Genomic DNA, 20559 nt, shown 5'->3' on the forward strand with positions numbered 1-20559 from the left:
GCAAAGAACTCCCACGTGCTGCAGAGAGAGAAGAATGAAGTGTGAAAGGCAGGCAGGTAAAGAGGAAGACACACATCCGGCTTGCTACCTTGCACTGCGAAAGCGATAATGGCAGAAAGGTAAAGAAACGGAGAAGCCAATTATCACACGGAGAGGAAAAGAAGAGGCTCCAGACACGCTCACAGATAAAAAAGACAGAAAAGCTCAGTGCTTTTCCACTGTGCAGAAGGATGAGAAGCAAAGCTGTGTATGTGGGCCCCTCAATGGCGAACTGCACCTCCGCGGTGGGTCGGCCCGTTATTGCACCGTCTTCGGGATCAGCCCACATATGGGGAGTGCTTGACGCCTGCTTCACCTCCATCACTGGTAGGCCCGGCGTTGCACTACCTTCAGGATCAGCCCACGTATGGGGAGTTTTGTGTCTACGCACGGACACGGTCCTGAGGAAACTAGTCCTTAACGGCTTCGCTGTAATAAATGAGTCACTTGAACGAAAGAAAAACGGGGGAAGGCTGGAGATTGAAATTCAAGCCGATGAGCAAAACAAGAACAAGGTGGCAGCATTTACTTTGTTCTCGTTTTCTCATCACTTAAACGAAGGAACTTTAACCGTGCCGTCGTACCATTCTGGCGCGAGAACTGTATAAGCCTACTTTCTGAGATCGTCTGCTTAGAAAGCGGCGGCCAGTCAGCAAAGCGTGCCAGCGCTTTTTGCTAACGACAGCCTCTGGGTGCTGCACCGAGAACACAAGACAAAGGGAATGTTCGATGGTTTCCTTGCTGCTGCAGTCGTTGCAGGCGTGCAGCACTGTCGGCCAGTCCGATGCGGCAACCACAAATACTCGTAAGTGGTACACCACGTTACAGTAGGCTCAGTATGATGTAGGCTCAGTACGAGACAGTGCGGCTAGATGGAATACGGAAGCAGAGTGGTTGGGTCGAACACCAGGTGGCGCAAGTGTCCGCCATGGGTGGCCAGACGAAACCAGCCTCGTACCATCTCGTGCCATCACCACAGCGTGTTTTTTATGCTTTCAGCGCCCTCGTGTGGTGGATGCGTATGGCGCTTAACCGCTGCATATTAGGTCAGGGGTTCGATATGTAGTGGCGGCCGCAGCGTTTCGGTCAGGGCAGAATATGGAAACGCCTATTTAATATAACACCCTTGTGCGTGGTTACCCATGGCGTTAAGAATTAGCAAGGGATCTCCGGTACGGCGTGCTTCGGAGCCGAGGCGCAGCTACAGCAGGCAGTCACTCCCATAATTTAACTCGCACATATACTCTGGCGACCGCGAATATGCCTCCTGGAACAATACCAGTCTTAGCGCGATGCCACTCTAAGTACTCCAGACGTCGTGTCGCAATACGTATCGTTTACTACCGTTCAGTATCACTCGTAATCGTATCACTGTCGTAGTGATAAGAGACGGAAGTGCGGCAGCGATGATCGATCTTGCATAAATTTGCTTTGCCCGCTCCTCAGTGGATCTCGCTACTGAATCGCCCATCACTGCAAACGTTATGCCGGTAAACGCGGTGTCAGTTACAACCCGTCTATGGTGTTCTCCTGCGCAATGTTACGGGTTCTACTCACACTCTAATTAGGGCGAAATGCAAAAACGCTTGTCTAGATATAAATTTGGGTACGCAGTTAAAGGGGCACTAAATAGAAAAATGTCCTGGCCTGTATAAAGCCGGGCTGGGATACGAGCCTGTTTGCAATATTCCACAAGCTTTATCCCGACACTTATGCCACTAGTTCCTGCAGGCACTGCAATGACATCGCTAGCCTAGACCATATGCTCTGGCGTTGCCCCTCGTTACGAGGCATAGAACAAATTAACGAGGACAAGTGGCTCTCCGCTATCAAGAGCCCCGATGCCGAGAAGCAACTATGGGCTGTCCAGAGGGCCCACGATGCGGCGGTCGGGCATGGCCTGGCTGAGCCGCGTACCTCAGGACCTTCATTAAAGTTTTGCATCCATCCATCCATTGGGCTGTATTAGTAAATTACCGTTCTACACTACAAAAGGAAATCTGCTCTTAACGTGAAACGAGATATGGTTTGTCAGGAAAGACGTAAAAGGCAGACGGGTGGCCACCTCGAAGTTCTTGCCCCAAATCCCCGTGACGTGATTGATGGACGTCTATATGGACTACATTACTTTCTAAAGAAGCCAAAGATTTAGCAAGCTTCAATAACTTTTACTCGCCCACAACGGTACAAATGCGAAATAATATTTTGTAATCCGAGACGTCACTCTGACGTACGGGCACTGGAATCGCATTCGACATTAAATTTCTCATTGAATAACGAACCGATTCCAACGAAGTGAAGGAATGTGCTGTTTTGATATAATACGTTAAAATATAAACTGATTCAGTGTTTCACTTTAGTTTCCCTTTGAGAAACACGGAAGGGAAGAAAATTAACCGTAACCCCTCACGACGATGTGTCGGTGTCGCCTAAAAAAATAGACTATGGGTTTTACGTGCCAAAACCATGATTTGATTATGAGGCACGCCGTAGTGGGGGACCGCGGAATTTGGGACCGCCTCGGGTTTTTTAACGTGCACCCAAATCTAAGTACACGGTAGTTTTCGCCTTTCGTCCCCAACGAAAGGTAGCCACTGCGGCCGGGACTCGATCCCGCGACCTCGTGCTTAGCAGCCCAACACCATAGCCGCTAAGCAACCATGGCGGTAAGAAGTCTGTGTCGCCTTGAGACACCAATGAATCGCTGTTAATCGGCCAATTGACCAGCTTTCGAAGTAGAAGATTTTTTGGACGGCTGTGTGTGCGCGTACGCTAAGCAAGAGGAGAGTATTTTGCATCAAAGAGACAATGAAAAAAAGTTAACAGTATTCCTGTCGCAAGTGGTCCCAATGGAGTGATCAAAGAGGCGGTTAAGATGCTTGAACATCTCTGTTCAAATCCAATGGTGAGACGTTCACAAAGAAGACCCACACTCCTAGCAAAGGAAGACGACACAGTAAATACAAAATAGAGGGGTTTTAATACAACCTTCTGACACGCCCAGCACCCGAGCACCAAATGGTTGGTCGCGGTGAGAGCATTAGACTCGGTGTCGTCATTTCAACTTATACAAACTCAAGGAAACAAGTCTTGACAACGCGGAGCACATCGCTGTAGCCACGCTCTTTGTGTTAGAAACGGTGTTACATGATCAGACGATTATGTGGTTGTCTTCAGGGGTTAACACAACGAACCTAAACAGGCCCGCAGCCCTTGACAAGGTTTACGATATGCGAAACACCTCGCGGTGACGAGCAAGGGTAGCCTTTAGGGCCAAGTTAAAATGCACTGAACGGGCGTCAATAGTAAATATATGATGGCGGCAGCATGCCTTATAGATGTGTCCTGCGAGACAGATATGTTTTTCTCTGTCGTCTCACAGACGTACGCTGAGATGAAAGGTTATGATAAGGTTGTGATAAAGGCTGAACGCTTGGGCTGTTCTTGTTTTAGAGTAACTATAACTCAACCTATTTCCTTCATAATATCGGGGTAGTGATTTATGAGTGATTTATTAGGTGAGATAGACAGGCGTGCCAAACAGCACTGAGACGTTATCCGTATGCAGTTTTATAATTTTTCATATATTAGCCATCGATCTCCAAACAAAGTGACAAGGCTCGACGACAGTCGAGAAGAAATGGTACGGAAAGCGGATGCAATTATTGGATCGCCCATATCAAAATTTTCAGCAGAGAGCTAGAGCTGTTTGCTGGGCTTCGCTTTTATATGTGTTTACGAAATAGCACAGCACCCTTGTAGAAGTTCTTAAGAGAACGCTGTTTTTCTATTGACTTTTTATTGCCTTCAGTATACTTTATAACTAATTATAGGAACGCGCATGCCCATCGCCCGCGAGAGGCAGACGCTGACCTCTTGGCTAGCATGCATCGGCAGGAAAACATTATGCGAAGCTGTTATTTTGGGATCATGGCGTGACCTCATGGCAGCGAGGACTACGGAGACTGTTCTCAACTATTTGCACAGCACTGGACTAGGGCCATGGATTTGAGAAAGCCACTTTCCACTCTCCTACATGTTTATTTATATATGGGAAACTTCTTTCATCAACAAAATCATCTTTCAATGTTCTTTTCGCTCCTTCTAGATTCGTTTCCTTGTGCAAAGTAGATACTCAGCGTACTCTTCCCTATAAAAAAACAACCTAGACAGTATGAATATTGTCGATAGTCTGCATATATGCAGCTTTGTGGCATTATTATAAACTTATTTTAGCTGCATAGATAATACAGACGCCATGTATGAATAAGTCGTCACCAAGTCTTCTTTTTTCGATCTTTTGAGTTCGCAGTCTAGCTAGTGGGTAACATGCAAGTAGCCTATACCAGTGGGGAAAAACTACTGTAGCGCTACAAGTTCGCACGGTGCCTAAGGCAATTCATGAAATTTCCGGAGAGGCGTCTACACGTCTTCTAGTGGCTGCAGAAAAAGTTTTTTAGGAGCAGCTCGGCAGACAAGTCTCCCTTTCAATAATATAATATATATGTGTTTTCCTCCTTGAGAATTCTGCCTTCGTCGACAAAGTTTGACGTGAAAATGTAAAGCTGCATATATGTTCGTCTAACCGACACGAATACGCATATCTGACCGTACACATTATTAAAAAGAAAACGTGAGCAACATTCCAAAATAGTGAAGCCAGTTGATGTGCTCTTAAATAGCGTTTTCGCTGCCGAGTGCTAGAATCACCTGAAGACTCGATACTTACCAGTACAAACGATTCGTAATCTCCGCGAATCGAACTAGACCCTGCCATTCTGGGGCGCCGCGATGTCAGAGCAAGCTTTCTTAAGCTCCTAATAATTGATAACACAGTAGGTGTGTCACGAGGGACCTTTCTTTTTTTTAGGGTGTGTATGCTATTTAGGTTGCGTTGCTTGTTTTTATCTTCTGATAATGTAAAAAAAAAGTCTTATCGTGGTACAGTTCCGCTAGTTTCGTCTGCACCAATGAGTTTGGCTGGAAATTATTGTCGTCTGCAGAATGTTCAGTAACCACCGCCACTGCCATGACTGTAATCGTGCCAGCGCGTCAACCTATAGTGCACACTCCTGTCTATTTCAGCCTATTTGCATGACGAGTGAGATGGGGAAGGTATGTGATATGTACAGGCTTAAAGGATGATGGCGGCGCTGGGCTCGGCCAGCACCGAATAGCGAGAGAGGTGTATCTTGTCCTGGCCCACGATCAGGCAGTTGGACGAGCCGTCGCCGCTGTTCAAGTGGTGGAACAGTCGCTTCAGCTGTTCGTACGTGATGAACATGCAGATGTTCCATGAACCTAGTCGGACGAACGAGGGCGTGAACCTGCGCGGGAAAAGAACGGACCATAGTTGAACTACGACAGCTTGAACGAAACTGAGAAGAAAAATAATGTATTTGTGCATACTGCCACTTCCCGACGCAATTTGAAAACAACAAAAAGGAGAGGTTACAGTGCAACGCTTTGCTTACTCGGCTTTTGGTAGCATTATTTGCACTGCAACCATCCCGCCTGTGATACTGATCTACTGCATACGGAAAGGGACATCTAACGCATGCATTAAAAAAATGAGTTCACGAAAACATGCTTCATTGAATGAGGCGGGAACGTGTGCTTCAAGAGAGGTGGAGCAATGTCAATGTCGAATCAAAGGTCATCAAACATTATCGAGTGAGGTTCGGACCGTCACTCGCACAGTAATTCTTGCTACCATGCCGCAATTCAAATTCTCAGAGGAAGAGGAGGAAAATGAGGATGGCCCTAGTTACGCGCGGATCGAGCCTTGCAGAGTCAGGCCGCAGTGGCTCCACCCGAGCGTCTCGTTTTGAAGTGCGGTGATAAAGTATGCCACAGAGTCAACTGCAGCGCTAACACTTGCAACGCTACGAAGACTGCTTAAGGCGATTGTAATGAGAAGACGCAGAATGTTTACACTCCATCAAGCCCACTTGACACCGCACAAGAATATTTACTGCACGGAATGCTTGGTAACGTTTAGCATTATCATTACTTGCTACACGCCACCCCTCGCTAAATGGAAGGGTCATCATCATCAGCGTCGTTACGCCCACTGCAGGGCAAAGGCCTGCAGTGGGCGTAACCAGGTTGATTATGATGACCCTTCCATTAAGCGAGGGGTGGCGTGCGGAAGGGTCATCATCATCAGCTTGGTTGCGCCCACCGTAATGGAGCGGCATCTAAGTTCAACTTCGGGAGCAGGCGAAAAAAAAAAGCATCTTTCCTGAAAATGGAGTGTCCCCGGGAGAAGAAGGTGCCGATTGATGTGTTGCGATTCGTGCCACACTTTTTCGCACTAAATATGAGTTCGGTATCGATAACGCAACTTTTTTTTTCTATATATACTAATACCACAACTAACTACACCTTAAGAGCTAGGAACTTCATTAAGGTAAAAACTAGAACAGACTACGGCAATCAGCTTTTACAGTGGCAGATTCCTAATTTACTTAATGATGAGAATGCTTAATTTGATATCATGCAAGATTCCTCAACTATTTCAATATTCAGAAAATCAAAACTGTATTTTTCCAACAATTGACACCTGTTTATTGTAATTTATTTTCTGTTTTTCGACTGATATGCAGTTACATGCGTTGCAAGACTTTTTGTTCCCACTTGGCTTTTGGCCTTCCTGTATCTTTCTGTATGTACTTTATTTCTTCATTTTCATTATTTATACTTATTGTGTTCCATTGATTAATGGTATGTATAATTGTATCATTCGTATATATAAGTATGTATATGTGTGTATTATGTGTATATATTGTTAAGAATGGCGAGCTGCGAAACAAGATTGCCACACAGTTACGACAGGGCGACACGACGCGCACCTCTCCCTCTCCGTCGCTGCAGCTGGGAGGCGTTCGAAGAAGCGGCCTTTGCGCTGGAATCCGCCGCCTTCCTCCAGCCCCTTCGACATTGTGACGGAACTAGTTCGGTGCGTGAACAATGATTCCGGAGTTCCCCAACACGGAGCTGATTTGACACGCATGGACAAGCTGCCGCGGGAACGACGTATTTTTGTGCTTCTCACGCTTCGGCGTGGCACGGAACAACGAGCGACCCTCGATCGGCACCGATAGTTCCCGGAACGGCACCCCGCCAACGCCGTCGTCGGGCATCAGAGCGCGGTTGCCTTTGTGTACGTAAACTGATCTGCAGAGCAGCGGCGAGTTGGTGATGAGTAAACGAACAGTCGCCGCGTCGTATGACCGGCGGATCGAGTGTATAAAAACTGTGGTTGTGCGAATGCTGAGGACACTTCTCTTGAGCAGTCATGTTAGACTGAGTAACTTCTCTCATGCAGTCATGTTGGACTGATACTCTTTTTCTCAAGCAGTCATGTTAGACTGAGTTAATTTCTGTAAATAAACCCCTTTTCCTCGTTCTCGATGAGAAGCAGTTCTTACTTCATCAACGATCTCAGCGTAAATAAGTTGGACGACGGCATGGGCCAGCTACCTCCGAATTCATGCCGTACTCCAATCTTGGCAAAGGACCACGGACGATGGGATTGAGCCCCCAATCCTGACAATATGTATACATTTTTTTGCACTGTCTGCTGTGCTCGTGGCGCCAGGGGCCTAGTCAGGCGTGTACAGTCTCGCCTTTTGCTCCGGTGCCATGACAATCTTGTATTGTCAAAATTATAATAAACTTCAAACTTCAAACACACACGTGGTTTCGCTCACCCTTTGTAGAAGGCAATGAGTCCGCCTTCGTGGAACATGCGCACGGCGCACTCGACGGCGCCCGAGTAGAGTCCCGCGCCGGCGTTCATGTATCGCGTCTTGACCACGTCCACGGGCGAGGCGACCACGGTGGCGCAGAAGCCCGCCCCGAAGGCCGCCACGAAGTGGCACGAGATGTTGTCCCCCAGCAGGCCCCGCGACAGGATGGCCTCCTTGACGCTGTCGTAGCACACCAGCTCGGCCGCGTTGACGATGCTGTTGCGCGCGATGTTCGGAAGCATGCCTAAAGGGAAAATGAAAGAAACGAAAATGGAAACATCAATACGCTTATTGCCATAACTGGCTTTCTCTCTCTCTCTCTCTCTCTCTCTCCAGTTGCTGCTCAGTCACGTGCGACACTCGGCAACACTACTGTCCAATACATGCCGGATTTCAATGTCCTCCAATGCTTCTCAAGGATATATCTGAGGAAACAATCGTAGCCTCCACAATGCTGTCAATCTGCCTCGCCTGAAGAGCCGTGTCTAACCATGCTTAACAGCGCTTTAATTCATATAACTAGGTTCAAGGCACGCTGAACCCCACCAATTTTTTTTTTTGCTACTGAGCACAAATACTCCAGCGAAAAATGTGCACAGAGTATTCTACACGATGCAACTATATCACGATAGTAACCACTCGCACTTCTACTGATAACTTTGGATGAAGACAACAAATTGCGGCAGTTCAATTGCCATTATCGCCTGAATGACCATATGGAGGAAAGCGTAACCGCAGTACTATCTACCTAATGAACAAGTGTGCGAGCCCACCATTGGTAACTCTGGCATAAAGTATTGTGTGGCTGGCTGGTTCGTACCCAAGTGGAATTAAAGAAAAAAATAGCAATAGTCAGTGCATATTTTGAACGTTTACACGAGGCATAAACACTACGTACAGTATACACCGAACTTTGTCAATAAAAAAACTTTGTGAGCTAAGGCAAGTGCGAACACTGACAATCCCCGGCCCTACCATCCCTTTATCTTTTCTTTCCCCAATTCTGTTTGCCCGCTCCATAACTGCGTCGAGTCCTGATAGTGCTCAAAGGGCACTCCTAGATAGAGTGAAGGCACTGTATTCCACTGCATTCCGGCGAAACTTGTAGGCATCCCGTCCCGGCATGCTTTTTTGGAAGTTTATCTGGGCACCCGTGATCCTGCAAAAAGATCTTGCAAGGCAGACAGTACCAAGCACGCTTTTCCTGCCTTCACAAAAGACGGCGAAGTCATCTGCATAAGCCAGGATTTTAACTTCTGGGACGTGAAGCCCAAAACCACGTGTGTTCGCATCAAGCATGACTGCCACACAAAAGGTTTCGAGGTATACGGCAAAAAGCACAGAAGACAAGGGGCAACCTTGTCGTATAGACGAGTGGACTGGCACCTTAGAACTAAGACTCTTCGTAATTATAACCTGCGTTGAACACTCCTCGTAAGCCATTTCAACGCCATCTAAAACGATGCTGCCAACATTACAGTATTGCAGTATAGAGAAAAGCACCTCATGTGACACCCGGTCGAGGACTTTCGCAAGTTCTAGCTGCAACATGGCCACCCGACTTTCAATGGCATCACAACAATCCGGCACATTCCTTACAATGTGGGTGTTCATGAAAATTGCGCGGCCTTTAATGTCACACGTGCGGTGTGGCCCTATAAGCTCTTTAATCATGCATTGGAACCGACTAGCCAGAACTTTCGTGAACATTTTGTAATCTGTATTGGACATACTAATCTGGAACTAATTACTCTGGAACTAATCTGGAATCTGGACATACTGGAACCAATTTTTGCAAGAACTGAAACATTCAAACACAGTTTTTTCCCGAGGACCGTTTCCGACTGGAAACGTCTTCCAGGGGCCATCTTCCAGTCCCCTAATTTTATTAAAGCTCTAGAAGAGCATTTGTTTGAGTGAATGAGTGGTGTATATGTGCATATACGTATATATATGTATGAATATGTACATGCGTATATATATTTTTCTGCTTGTCTATTAGCGGCAATCTGTTAAACTGCCGTTCTTTCATTTTCTTTTTTCTTTTTTTATGTCACAGTGTATTTACATGCCTTGTATAGCCCCTCCTGCATGGGCCATAACTGTTGGCCTGCAGTATTCTGAAATAAATAAATAATGGGTCTGTATTAACCAACTTAAAGAAGTTTTCCCCGGTATTAGGTTTTTGGAATCGACACTACGTGTGACGTGCGGAATGAGGGTGGCACTTTTCATCGCGATAGCACATATATGGACACTCCAGGCGCATTTCTGCCGTCGGCGGGGCCGTCACCACGACGTTCCGTATAAAGTCCAAGGTCTATAAAACCGTCGCCGCTGGCCGTAGATGGTATGTGCGAGTGAAAGCGCGCGAAGGTAATTCGGCGAACGCCGCTCAATCTTGCGTGTGCGAGCGAGGAAGACGGCCGGAAGCGCGCCCTCTCCTTTCGACGATTACTCACAACCATCTCTCGAAGCAGGTGGCGCAAAACCCGCGCCGCGGAAGTCACGGACCGCTGGCGTTGAAAAGCGCACAGGCAACCCTGTCTCAGCGTCGAAAAATGGCAATCAAGTGCATGGTGCACTGTAGCTTCCTTTTGAACGTTGCTATCGGAAATGTCAAATATAACTACAGCGTACAAGAAGTTACAGCTTGAATGATATTGTGAACAAGCATTGCGAAGAAATTGGAAGCGATATTTTATTCTTGTAACTTGCTGGGGAAGTAACTAGCGTGTGTAATGCGGTCCTGCACAAGGAATTGGGGGCCGGAGAACACATTTTCTAAAGTTTTTACTGGTTGCCGGATGCTCTCGTTTCGTTCTCGTCACATTCTCGCCTTGATTGCCCGGATAACAGTTATATATTCTGGCTAAATGTATCTTGAAGGTCGCCGACGACAGGAGCTAAAAGCATTTCATGCCTAAAAACGGAGCCTAGGCCGTCCGGCCCTGGCGATTTGCCTGACAGCAGCTCCTTTATCGCCCTTTCGATCTCGAGAACACTTATTGGCATCTCAAGGCTTTCTCTAATGTCATCTGTCAACCTTGGCATTTCGCTCGTGAATTCACTGTCAGAGCCTAGTCCGGAGCATGTCACGTTGCCGAACTATGCGCAATAATTCTCAAGAAAGGCTCTCTCGAGCAACGAAGCTTCTGACGTCACCTCGTTTTGAAAACGTGTCAGCCCAATCTTATTTCTTGGCGCGTGCCACTTTTCATGGCTCATCGCCCGTTTGTTTGGCATCTCACCCATCCATAACCGTTCGATCCGGGCGCGTACAAGTGCTGCTTTGTATTGCGCTGCGTCAGAACTTCCAGTGCATGTCTTACTTTTTTTACGTTTTCAGGTAATTGAACATGAACCGTATTTTGTGCACTTATCAAAAATTCAAGCTGACCTTATAGTTCTTTGTTTCTGCAGTTTATCACGCTGAAGACTGCTTCCACTTTCGATTGAAATGAGGTTAAATTGGGTGTTCGATTTCTCCGATGACGCAATAAAATTTTCATGCTTATTTACCATCAACTCTGTTATATTTTCCTTAACTCTGCGCACAAATGGTTCATCCTCAAGCAGCTTTTCGTTAAATTTTCACGTGTTCCAATTGAACCGTGTTCTTTTAAATTTTTCTCCCATCGCGAAGCTTACCCTGGTATGAACCGTGAACGATAGCTGTGCGACGTTATAACTTTTACAAAGAGGATCAAGTCGCGAGAAACAGAGTGTGTGCAAATTTGCTCGGCTTATTCGATGAATGTGCGTGTACTGCAGAATCATACCATCCGTGAATGAAAACTAGACACACATCTTCTAAGTTGTGGTCTTCAATTCGTGTGCTGAAACGGAGGGCACTTTTGTCACGAACACGTTCCCCTCTGAGTCGGTCTTCCGTAAAGCACACCCAACTAAAATCACCAAGAAATATGATGAAGCGATCACACTTTAGATGCTGCTCGATACACTAAAAAAACAACGATCGATCACTCACACTGTTCGGCGCGAAAACGCATAACAGCCGCCGCGAAGCTCCAGAAAAAGAAAACGGACAATGAGCATGCGGCCAGCTTGACAAACAGTTACACTTTCTTCAAAAATACCAGCACTTTTCTGTATTAGCAATGCACATCCACCTGATGTGCCATTAGCATGGCGTACACGCACGTCGTAATGCACCGTGAAAGGCGTCACCATACGATCGGTCTGCTCTTGAGTTTCGACTTTAGCTTCTTGTAAATCAACAACATCGGATTCCTTCTCTACACACAAGCGGCTAAGTTGGTACTGTCACCTGCACGCTCCATGGCCCCGATTATCTAAAGATCTAACGTGGCAACTCTCAGTGCTGCCTCTAATTTCACCGCCATTTATCCGCAAAAGGCAAGCCGTTCGCACGGTGCCGCTGGAAAACCAACGATCCCAACACAATGAAGAAAACCTTCCAAATTTAACTGCTCTAAGGAAAGCCACTCTATCCCCAAGCATACCTTTACAATACACGAAGGCTGATCCTGAAGAGGTGCCCATCGAGCCGGGCGCCCCAGTAGAGGCGCGTGGTCCTACGTATAGGCGGTGGTGCCGCCGTCCGCCTGTCCGGCAGGACGTTGGGCCACGGACGCATGGGCGCCTGACGACCCGCCTGCGCCTTGGGCGGCGGTTCGTTTTGGTCTCGTTGTCAAGGTTCCTGTCCTCGCTGCTGGCTAAGTCCCTTGCTCTTTTCATAGCCGCATTGCTTGTACTCTATTCTGCATACGACGTCCACCCAAGCAGTTGCCAGTACAAGCGCTGTTGCATCCGGTCCGGCAGTAGCGGGTTCCGTGGCCGATTCTTCTTCGCCCCTGTTGTCGCATGTCCTCTGCACTGCAGCTCACGGCAGCTTGGGATCCGCACTCTGCACTGCACTGCAGCTTGGGATCCGTAGATAGCGCAGTTGCCACCTTCGGGGAAATGGTAGCCCGATCAGATGCACAGACGGCCTCGTAACTGCGTCCGAAGGCAGGACTTGTGCGCGGGAAGCTTCATCGACGTCAGCCTCGTCCATTAAGAGCACAGCCACGTCACCCCGCGCAGTGCCGGTCCTGTGACGGACGCGTAACGCATTAACACATTCCGTCTCGTTGTGGCCGTAGCGACGGCAAACTGCGCATCTCGGGACGCGGCAGTCACGTCGACCGAGTCCGCTGTTTCGGCATTTCAGGCAAAGTGGTGCTTTGCTTTGTAAAAAAACTAAGGCCTGCTCACCAGCGACACGAAGTTGATGCGGCAGGTCTTCCACGGTCATGCCCGTCTTCAGAACCAAAGACGCCATCCTTGTTGACGAAGCTTTATCTTGTACTCCGTGAACACGCCACTATTCCCGGAACCCCCCCCCCCCCCCCCTCTCAGCTTTGCGAACGTTAACAGGGCTGTGCATATGTGTCCTCGTCCGGCACGCCGTGTAGCATACAGTGCAGCTTCAGCTGCACGGCCTGTTTGGCTGGATCAACTACAATGCACCGATGTTCATTCGCTTTGACGTCATTGGTACTTGCAAGCCTCTCCACGCCCTCGTCGCTCTTGAAATTTACTGCACAAGCATGACTCATCTGATAGGCCCCTAGGGCGATAAGGTGAGGAAGTAGAACTAAGCTGTCCTGCGCATCGCGGAAATGCTCCACGCGATAAGACCTGGCGCGCATATCAGCATGAAAAGCGTTGTATTAAAAACAGACCGATCGACTTGTTGGCAGTTGAGGCAGCAAAACTTGATATTCCTGGTCTTCTGAGGCAAGATTCCTGGTACCGCGAGCCTTCTTGGCCGCTGAAGCCGCTCCTACGGATCTCATGATCGATGCTCGCTAGCGTGGCTCAAAGTCAAAAATGCCATCCTGACGCAATACGAAAACGGAAGAAATTGGCACAGATCCAACCGTACGTCAGCGTTGCGTATTCCCAAAAGAGGAAAAAGAAAGGGATGAAGAGCTACCTACCGTTTCATTGCAATACCAACATCCTCTTAATACCATTCAAATCTTGGCCAATCCCCTGCAGTGGGTATGCGCCATCGAAGAACGATGTCCAATCCAATTTTTCATATTACATCACACGACAGGGGAAAAAAAGAACCCTTGTCAGAAGTGGGATTCGAACCCACGCCCGGAAGACCGGACTGCGACCTGAACGCAGCGCCTTGGACCGCTCGGCCATCCTGACTGGACGTGACCAAACAGGAAAGTGTGACAGAGTCAACAGTAGTTTAGCGTTGCGTATTCCCAAAAAAGGAAAAAGAAAGAGATGAAGCGCTACCTACCGTTTCATTGCAATTCCAACATCCTTTTAGTACCATTCAAATCTTGGCCAATACCCCGCAATGGGTACGCGAAATCAAAGAACGATATCCAATCCAATTTTTCATATTACATCACATGACAGGGAAAAAAAAGAACCCTTGTCAGAAGTGGGATTCGAACCCCCGCCCGGAAGACCGGACTACAACCTGAATATTGGAACGGTCGGCAATCCTGACGGAACACGCCAACAGTGTAAAGTAGCACAGAGTCAACCGCACTTTATCGTTGCGTATTCACAAAACAGGAAAAGCAAGAGATGAAGCGCTTACTTTGTCATTGTAATATCCTCAGAATTACAGCTTAACATTACAGTGAGAATGCATAAGGTCGCATTCGTGAAACAAATTTTCAGTGATGGACTACTGGTCTCCGATGCTGATCGTAAGCCCAAACACACGCGCGCACATAGCACTGGGGGCTACGTCCGCCTCAAGGCCAGCAGGAACTCTGGCCATGCCAACTTAAATCACTTCATTACGACTCACAGAACCGTTTCCCATGTATAAGACGCCGTTCCATGCTAAATAGACCAGGCGAGCGTGAAAAAAAAGCGATTCATAACTACCACCGAGCGTATACCGTGGCATACAACACGGAGCGCTCGCCCAAACCGTCAGGCCGACTGCCCATATAGGTAGCGCCACTGCCTAGGGAATATGGCGGGGCCCTTGAAAAAAATAAAGAACGGTGTGTAGTTGATGTGCAAAGAAATGCCGTCAACCCTAGACCCGAGAAGTAGCATGCTTGTGATTGTTATATATATATATATATATATATATATATATATATATATATATATATATATAGATATATATATATACACACGAGAAGAAAGGGGGTTAACCGAGGGACCCGATATTTATTAGTCATATAATGAGAAGCCAACACTGACACCAAGTACAACATAGGGGAAATTGCATGTGCTTAATAAATGAAATAAAGTAATGATAAATTAATGGAAATTAAAGTGGATGAAAAAACAACTTGCCGCAGGTGGGAACCGAACCCACAACCACTAACACTCCCAGGGTTCTACTAGTACACATAAATACCCAAGAAAAGTGGATGGGGAAAGGACGCCGCGGTAGCTCAATTGGTAGAGCATCGCACGCGACATGCGAAGGTTGTGGGTTCGGTTCCCACCTGCGGCAAGTTGTTTTTTCATCCACTTTAATTTCCATTAATTTATCATTACTTTATTTCATTTATTAAGCACATGCAATTTCCCCTATGTTGTACTTGGTGTCAGTGTTTGTTGGCTTCTTATGATATGACTATGTATGTATGTATGTATGTATGTATGTATGTATGTATGTATGTATGTATCGATCACCTATGTGGTAGTCGTCACTTCACTCCTGTGGTGAAGCCCACCTCGCCCAGCGACGTCGTATCCATAAGATGGATGCACACCAGGAGACGGTCACTCACCCCTGTAGAGTCCTCGCATGCCCTCTTCTCGGCCGATGGTGCGGTACGCCTGGAAGGAGTTGCGGTACCGGCGGGGCGCCGTGCCAGACTGAGCTTGCATGCGCACCTTGACCACGTCGGTGGGCTGCGCCAGGCCCACGGCCAGAGCGCCCGTAGTGACGGCGGCCAGGATGCGGATGCCCAGCACGGACGCGGAGTTGCCGCCCTTGTTGTGTCCTGCCCGCGTGAGGGACAGCAATGAAGGTCGATCAGCTATGCACTACGTGAGCTAACTAATCGATCAGTTATGCACTATGTGAATCAGCCAATCAATCAGTTGTTGTATGTCTCTCTGTTCCTCTATGCGCTGAGCAACTTTGCCATATTCGGGGCGAAATTAATGGCGGTTGTGGTGGTGACAGTTGGAAGGAGGAAGGAAAGAGAAAAACAGAAGGCGGCGAGGTTAACCAGAATAGCGTCCGGTTGGCTATCCTACACCGGGGTAAAGGGAAAGTGGAAAACAAAGATGACAGGGAAAGGGAGGAGGGAAGGAAAGAAGGACATTAGCGGTGAATTTATTTATTTATTTTATTTATTTGAAAATACTGCCAGCTGCTTTTTAGCAGCCAAAGCAGGAGTGGTACATAGAAAATACAAAGGGATACTGTACAAGCAAAAAATGTCAAAATAAAATTCGAACACAGCAAGCTCACACACACACAGTGCTTCACAGATCATACTTGTACGCTACTGCGCAGAACAATATCTCTGAAACTAATGACATGAGTTGAATAAAAATTCGGTACGAAAGGAATTGCCGACACGTGGTCTGTGGTCTAATAGTGATTGCACTAATAGTCACAGGCGTTCACACGAGCCCGTCGTCCTCAGGAAACGCAAAAGTGCCTTCACCGCTTTATTGGTCGACGAGCGATGGGGGCAGTATTCCAGCAGCACCAAACAGTCGGAATTGACGAAAAAGAAATTGGCGTCACAAGTGAAACGAGTTGATCGGGGACCGAGTTGATTCACAGTATCGCGTCGAACTGTCACCTGTGGAAACAACTGCCACTGCGGAAAAGCATTGTAAGTGAGGCACCAAGTGCGCTTACCGAGGATGGCCATGCTGTACGATTCCTTGACGCTGTCGTAGAAGCCGATGCGCACTGTGGCGAAGCAGAACTGCCGCTGGAGTCCAGGGCCGATACCTCCGTACAGCCGGGCGGGTCCCTCCTGGCGCGCGATGGTCACCACGGTGCCCAGCACGCCGCGGTACTTGAGGCTCGACCTCTTGTAGCCAGTCGTGCCCTCGCCCTGGATCTATAGTATTGGACCAGGGACGAAATATGAGCGAGCCGCATTGAATCGTTCGAAGCGAAGGTAATTTTTTTAGTGCGAAATATTTATTGGATAACTCCCACAGTTTCCTCGTACGTCTCTCCGACCAAATAGCCTAAACCGCCACGATAATGCTTCTAAAAATATCATCCAATAGGTGATTTCCAGGGTGCCCAGCTCAGCTGACCGATGCTGTGACGTCGGATATCGACAACACGTATTCACCACGGGTGTCGGCAATGACGTCTTGTCATCATTAGACAGTGGTCCGTGTAATAATGTTGATTTCCAAATGGCGCGGGATCTTCGAAATTTTTTTTTGTCGATGACCCTTGCACTGTACCAAAGAAATAGGATCGCGAATAGGAAATTCGAAAAGCTGATTTTATAAAATCGCTTTGATAAAGAGCAGAAAAACACAGGCGTGTGGAATATAATGGCTTAACTCCCTGATCTCATGGCGGAGGCAAGCTTTCCGCATCGGTGACTCTTGGAAATGATATTTTGGACGGTGAGTCACATACGGCGTGGAGTGCGGTTTCGAGGGTGGAGCTTGCACTGGACAGGTGTAATGTAAGGATTCTTTTCGTTCGATTCTACTCTTTCCTGATTATTCACCATTCACGAGCGTCCAATTCCCGCGATAACGTGGACGTAGAGCCGATCTGGCCAAATATGATACGTGAAAAGGAACAACACTGTAGTAGAACCATTGCAATATCCGGGCCCTTCATTCACAGGTTGTCACCGAGTACAGAAACAGACAGATAACTCACGGGGTTTGACATCGCAAAGCAACAGCTGAACTGTATAAGAAATACACTAGTGCAGCATAAGACTAGTTTTCATCACAGGAGACTAACACCTGCGTTTAGATGCACTTTGAGTAAGCCGTATTCTAAGTGACTAACTTAACCTTAATCTAAATACACCAGCACTGTTGCATTTAGCCCTCATAGGAAAAGCAGTTAACTTAGAGAAAGGGACATCAGCCTGTGTAAAAACCTCTTATGGGAACCCCTTTCCTGTTCTTCCTTGTATATCTCTGTATCACTATCCTCCTTGAAACCACCATTTTCTTAGTCCAAGGCAAGGTTCCTTCTTCCTCCTGCCTTTCCTTCCTCTCTCTCTCTCTCCCTGTTGTTTTAAAAAAAAAGGTTAGCTTCAGGTGCATGTTCGTGCGCCTGCAGCTAGGTTAATCGTTTTGCTTTTAATGAATGTTTTGTCTGCTTCGTGTGCTTTAAGCGCTTACACTGTTAATTACATAGCACATGCATATGTTACACATCAAAAGGAACGTTTGGTCGAGTGACAGTATGCTCAAGCTACCGCGTGCGAAATAACGTCTGGTAATGAGTGAGCTTTTGAATGTGGCTCTGGGATATTCACCGCACTTCAATTATTCAAATTTTGTTATTTTCTACGCTGATTTGAAGAGAGGACGCTTAATAAAAGATTTCATTTAGCATCCAATAGAAAGTACTATTACTTTTTTTGTAGAACTATAACTAGAGCTAGATGCACGTTAACCTATCAACACCAATTACTGCAGAGCCATTGCGAGTATTAGTCACGAAATTCGCAGGGAAAAAGAATGTTAAGCAACTCACTATGACTGCCACCGAGGAATGTTTTCTATCGATTGCTATTACGTCACAATACGCGTTTCTTGCTGCACCGAGAGAGCCAAATAAGTTCTGTTCTGTTCTTAAATTCAACGCATTTGGACTCACCTGCAACCGCACCTTGGCGACATCTAGGGGGAAAGTGATGGCGTCCGCTATGCAGGCAGCCGAGCCAGCACAAGTCAGCTTGGCGGCCAAGCCAAGCTGTAGCTGTTGGCTATTTCCGTTCATGGTGGCAAAGGCGCCAACTACTTCTGGTCGACCTGCGAAGAAGGTTTGAGAAAGTTGAGAATACTTTAAACATAGGGTACGATGTCTGTCCTTTTTCTTTTCTTTTTTTTTTTTGCTCAAGCTCCGAAGGATGGAAGCGGCGACAAGGATGTAAGCTACGTTTACACGAATCCGATAAAGTCGGGTCGAGTAATCTTGTCGGTCCCAAATCTCGTCGGCGGGTGTGGGTAAATGCTAGCGTGGCCGGGCAGAGCTTGTGTCGAGGCGATTTCGGTGAACCCGGCTTCCCACGCCCAAATCACTTGGCGAGGGGCATGAGAACGCTGTCGGGCCAGGACGAGCAAACTCGACTTCTGACTCGACCCATTCACTATTCACTCGACCCGTTCCCTAATCACTTGTGACTCGACCCATTCACTATTCACTCGACCCGTTCACTATTCACTTCTGACTCGACCCATTCACTATTCACTCGACCCGTTCACTACTCACTTCTGACTCGACCCATTCACTATTCACTCGACCCGTTCACTATTCACTTCTGACTCGACCCATTCACACATTAATCTATTGTTACTGTATAGTGTGTCACAGCTGTCTCGCGCTGCTGCTGCTCACATGCTGCGGTGTCCACTTTTCGCCTGAGGTGCCAGACTAAATTCGCGTTAATTTTTTGTATCTTTACTATAAACGGATTGTTACCCGTTCTTAGTTTTTTCTTTTAATGCTATGATGTGGGACTTGCATTACAGGTCCTCGGCTTCGTTGTTTAAACAAAGTGTACACTGGGCCACCTAATCACCAGACTTGTGAAGACATTCATACCTATGTCGTTTACCGCTAGAAAGTCCTGCGAATGGTATAAGTAAAGCCTTAATGACGTAGTCGGCGGGGGCGTTATTTTCGGGAAGTGGGGGCTCGATGTTCCCTACCGACTACAGCGGCTCTGATCCCTTGTGAACAACTTATTTTATGTTTTAAGATCTCTACTGCAAGTTTCAATAATTTCGCAAACAAGCACTGACTTTCCATCTGCATATTCTACTTCACGTTCTTTTAACGCTTGCAAAGGTGACATCATCATCATCATCATGATCGAGTTGAAATACGTCAACAGCCTACGGTGACACCGTAGATTTGATTCTAAATAGCCTATACCAAGATTCCAATTGATTGAGTTGTTCATAGCCTAAAATAATCCTACCTATCCGTGTTTCCACGCAGTTGTGCCGACAACTACTGCTGTAACAGCAGCACGATTTCTGTTTTTCGTCACCGCGACGACGGAACGCAGCAGTATTCACGGAGGGCTACTCACTGTGGTGAAGCGGTCACAACACCTATGAAAACTTTCGTTTTATCGTTGACACGAATATATAATGAAGATAATTATTAGGTAGCAATACCCCGAGAACAGCCTACAACGATGCCGAGCATTTGCGAGCTGTTGTAACACCAGTGCCTTTATTTTCCTTTTTTCTATTTTGCTATCTACTGTAAAATAATCTACGCCCTTAAAGGCGAGAAGGAGCGTAAATCAGTCTCACCCTCACACCCTTTGGGGGTAGGGAAGTGAGTTTGGCTGTAATCGTCCGAGTTCTAAACCGATTTACACCATCTTTCACTTTTTAAATGAGCACTGCGGTTTGATAAAAGAAACAAGAGTCGACAGAGCGCAGCAAAAAATTCACGTGTCATTATCACTGCGCTAGATTGTATTTAATATTTCGTAAGCATTGCATTTCGTTATTGACCTAACGAGACGATGTCGATCATTTTCTAGTACTTAACACAATAAAAGGCCTGCGGCGACGCCTTGAACACGCAGCATGG

At 47.1% G+C, this 20559-nt stretch overlaps 1 protein-coding gene and 1 non-coding gene across 3 annotated transcripts in view; both read right to left on the reverse strand.

Annotated features, from left to right (window-relative positions):
• Positions 1 to 3000: 3000 nt before the first annotated feature.
• Positions 3001 to 20559, reverse strand: part of LOC135907658 (dicarboxylate carrier UCP2-like) — an 88420-nt gene continuing 70861 nt past the window's right edge. For both annotated transcript variants that reach the window (XM_065439361.2, XM_065439360.1), the window contains exons 3-7: positions 18604 to 18758; positions 16645 to 16852; positions 15554 to 15769; positions 7755 to 8037; positions 3001 to 5366 (exon numbers count right to left, since the gene is read on the reverse strand). In XM_065439361.2, the coding sequence (XP_065295433.1) occupies positions 5174 to 5366; positions 7755 to 8037; positions 15554 to 15769; positions 16645 to 16852; positions 18604 to 18726 (1023 nt within the window). In that variant the 5' untranslated portion in view covers positions 18727 to 18758 and the 3' untranslated portion in view covers positions 3001 to 5173. The remainder of the gene's footprint in view (positions 5367 to 7754; positions 8038 to 15553; positions 15770 to 16644; positions 16853 to 18603; positions 18759 to 20559) is intronic.
• TRNAL-CAG (transfer RNA leucine (anticodon CAG)) lies at positions 13902 to 13985 on the reverse strand. The gene has a single exon. It is a non-coding gene; the product is annotated as a tRNA-Leu (tRNA).

This window comes from Dermacentor albipictus, chromosome 10 (genome assembly GCF_038994185.2).
Source record: "Dermacentor albipictus isolate Rhodes 1998 colony chromosome 10, USDA_Dalb.pri_finalv2, whole genome shotgun sequence".
Lineage (NCBI taxonomy): Eukaryota > Metazoa > Arthropoda > Arachnida > Ixodida > Ixodidae > Dermacentor > Dermacentor albipictus.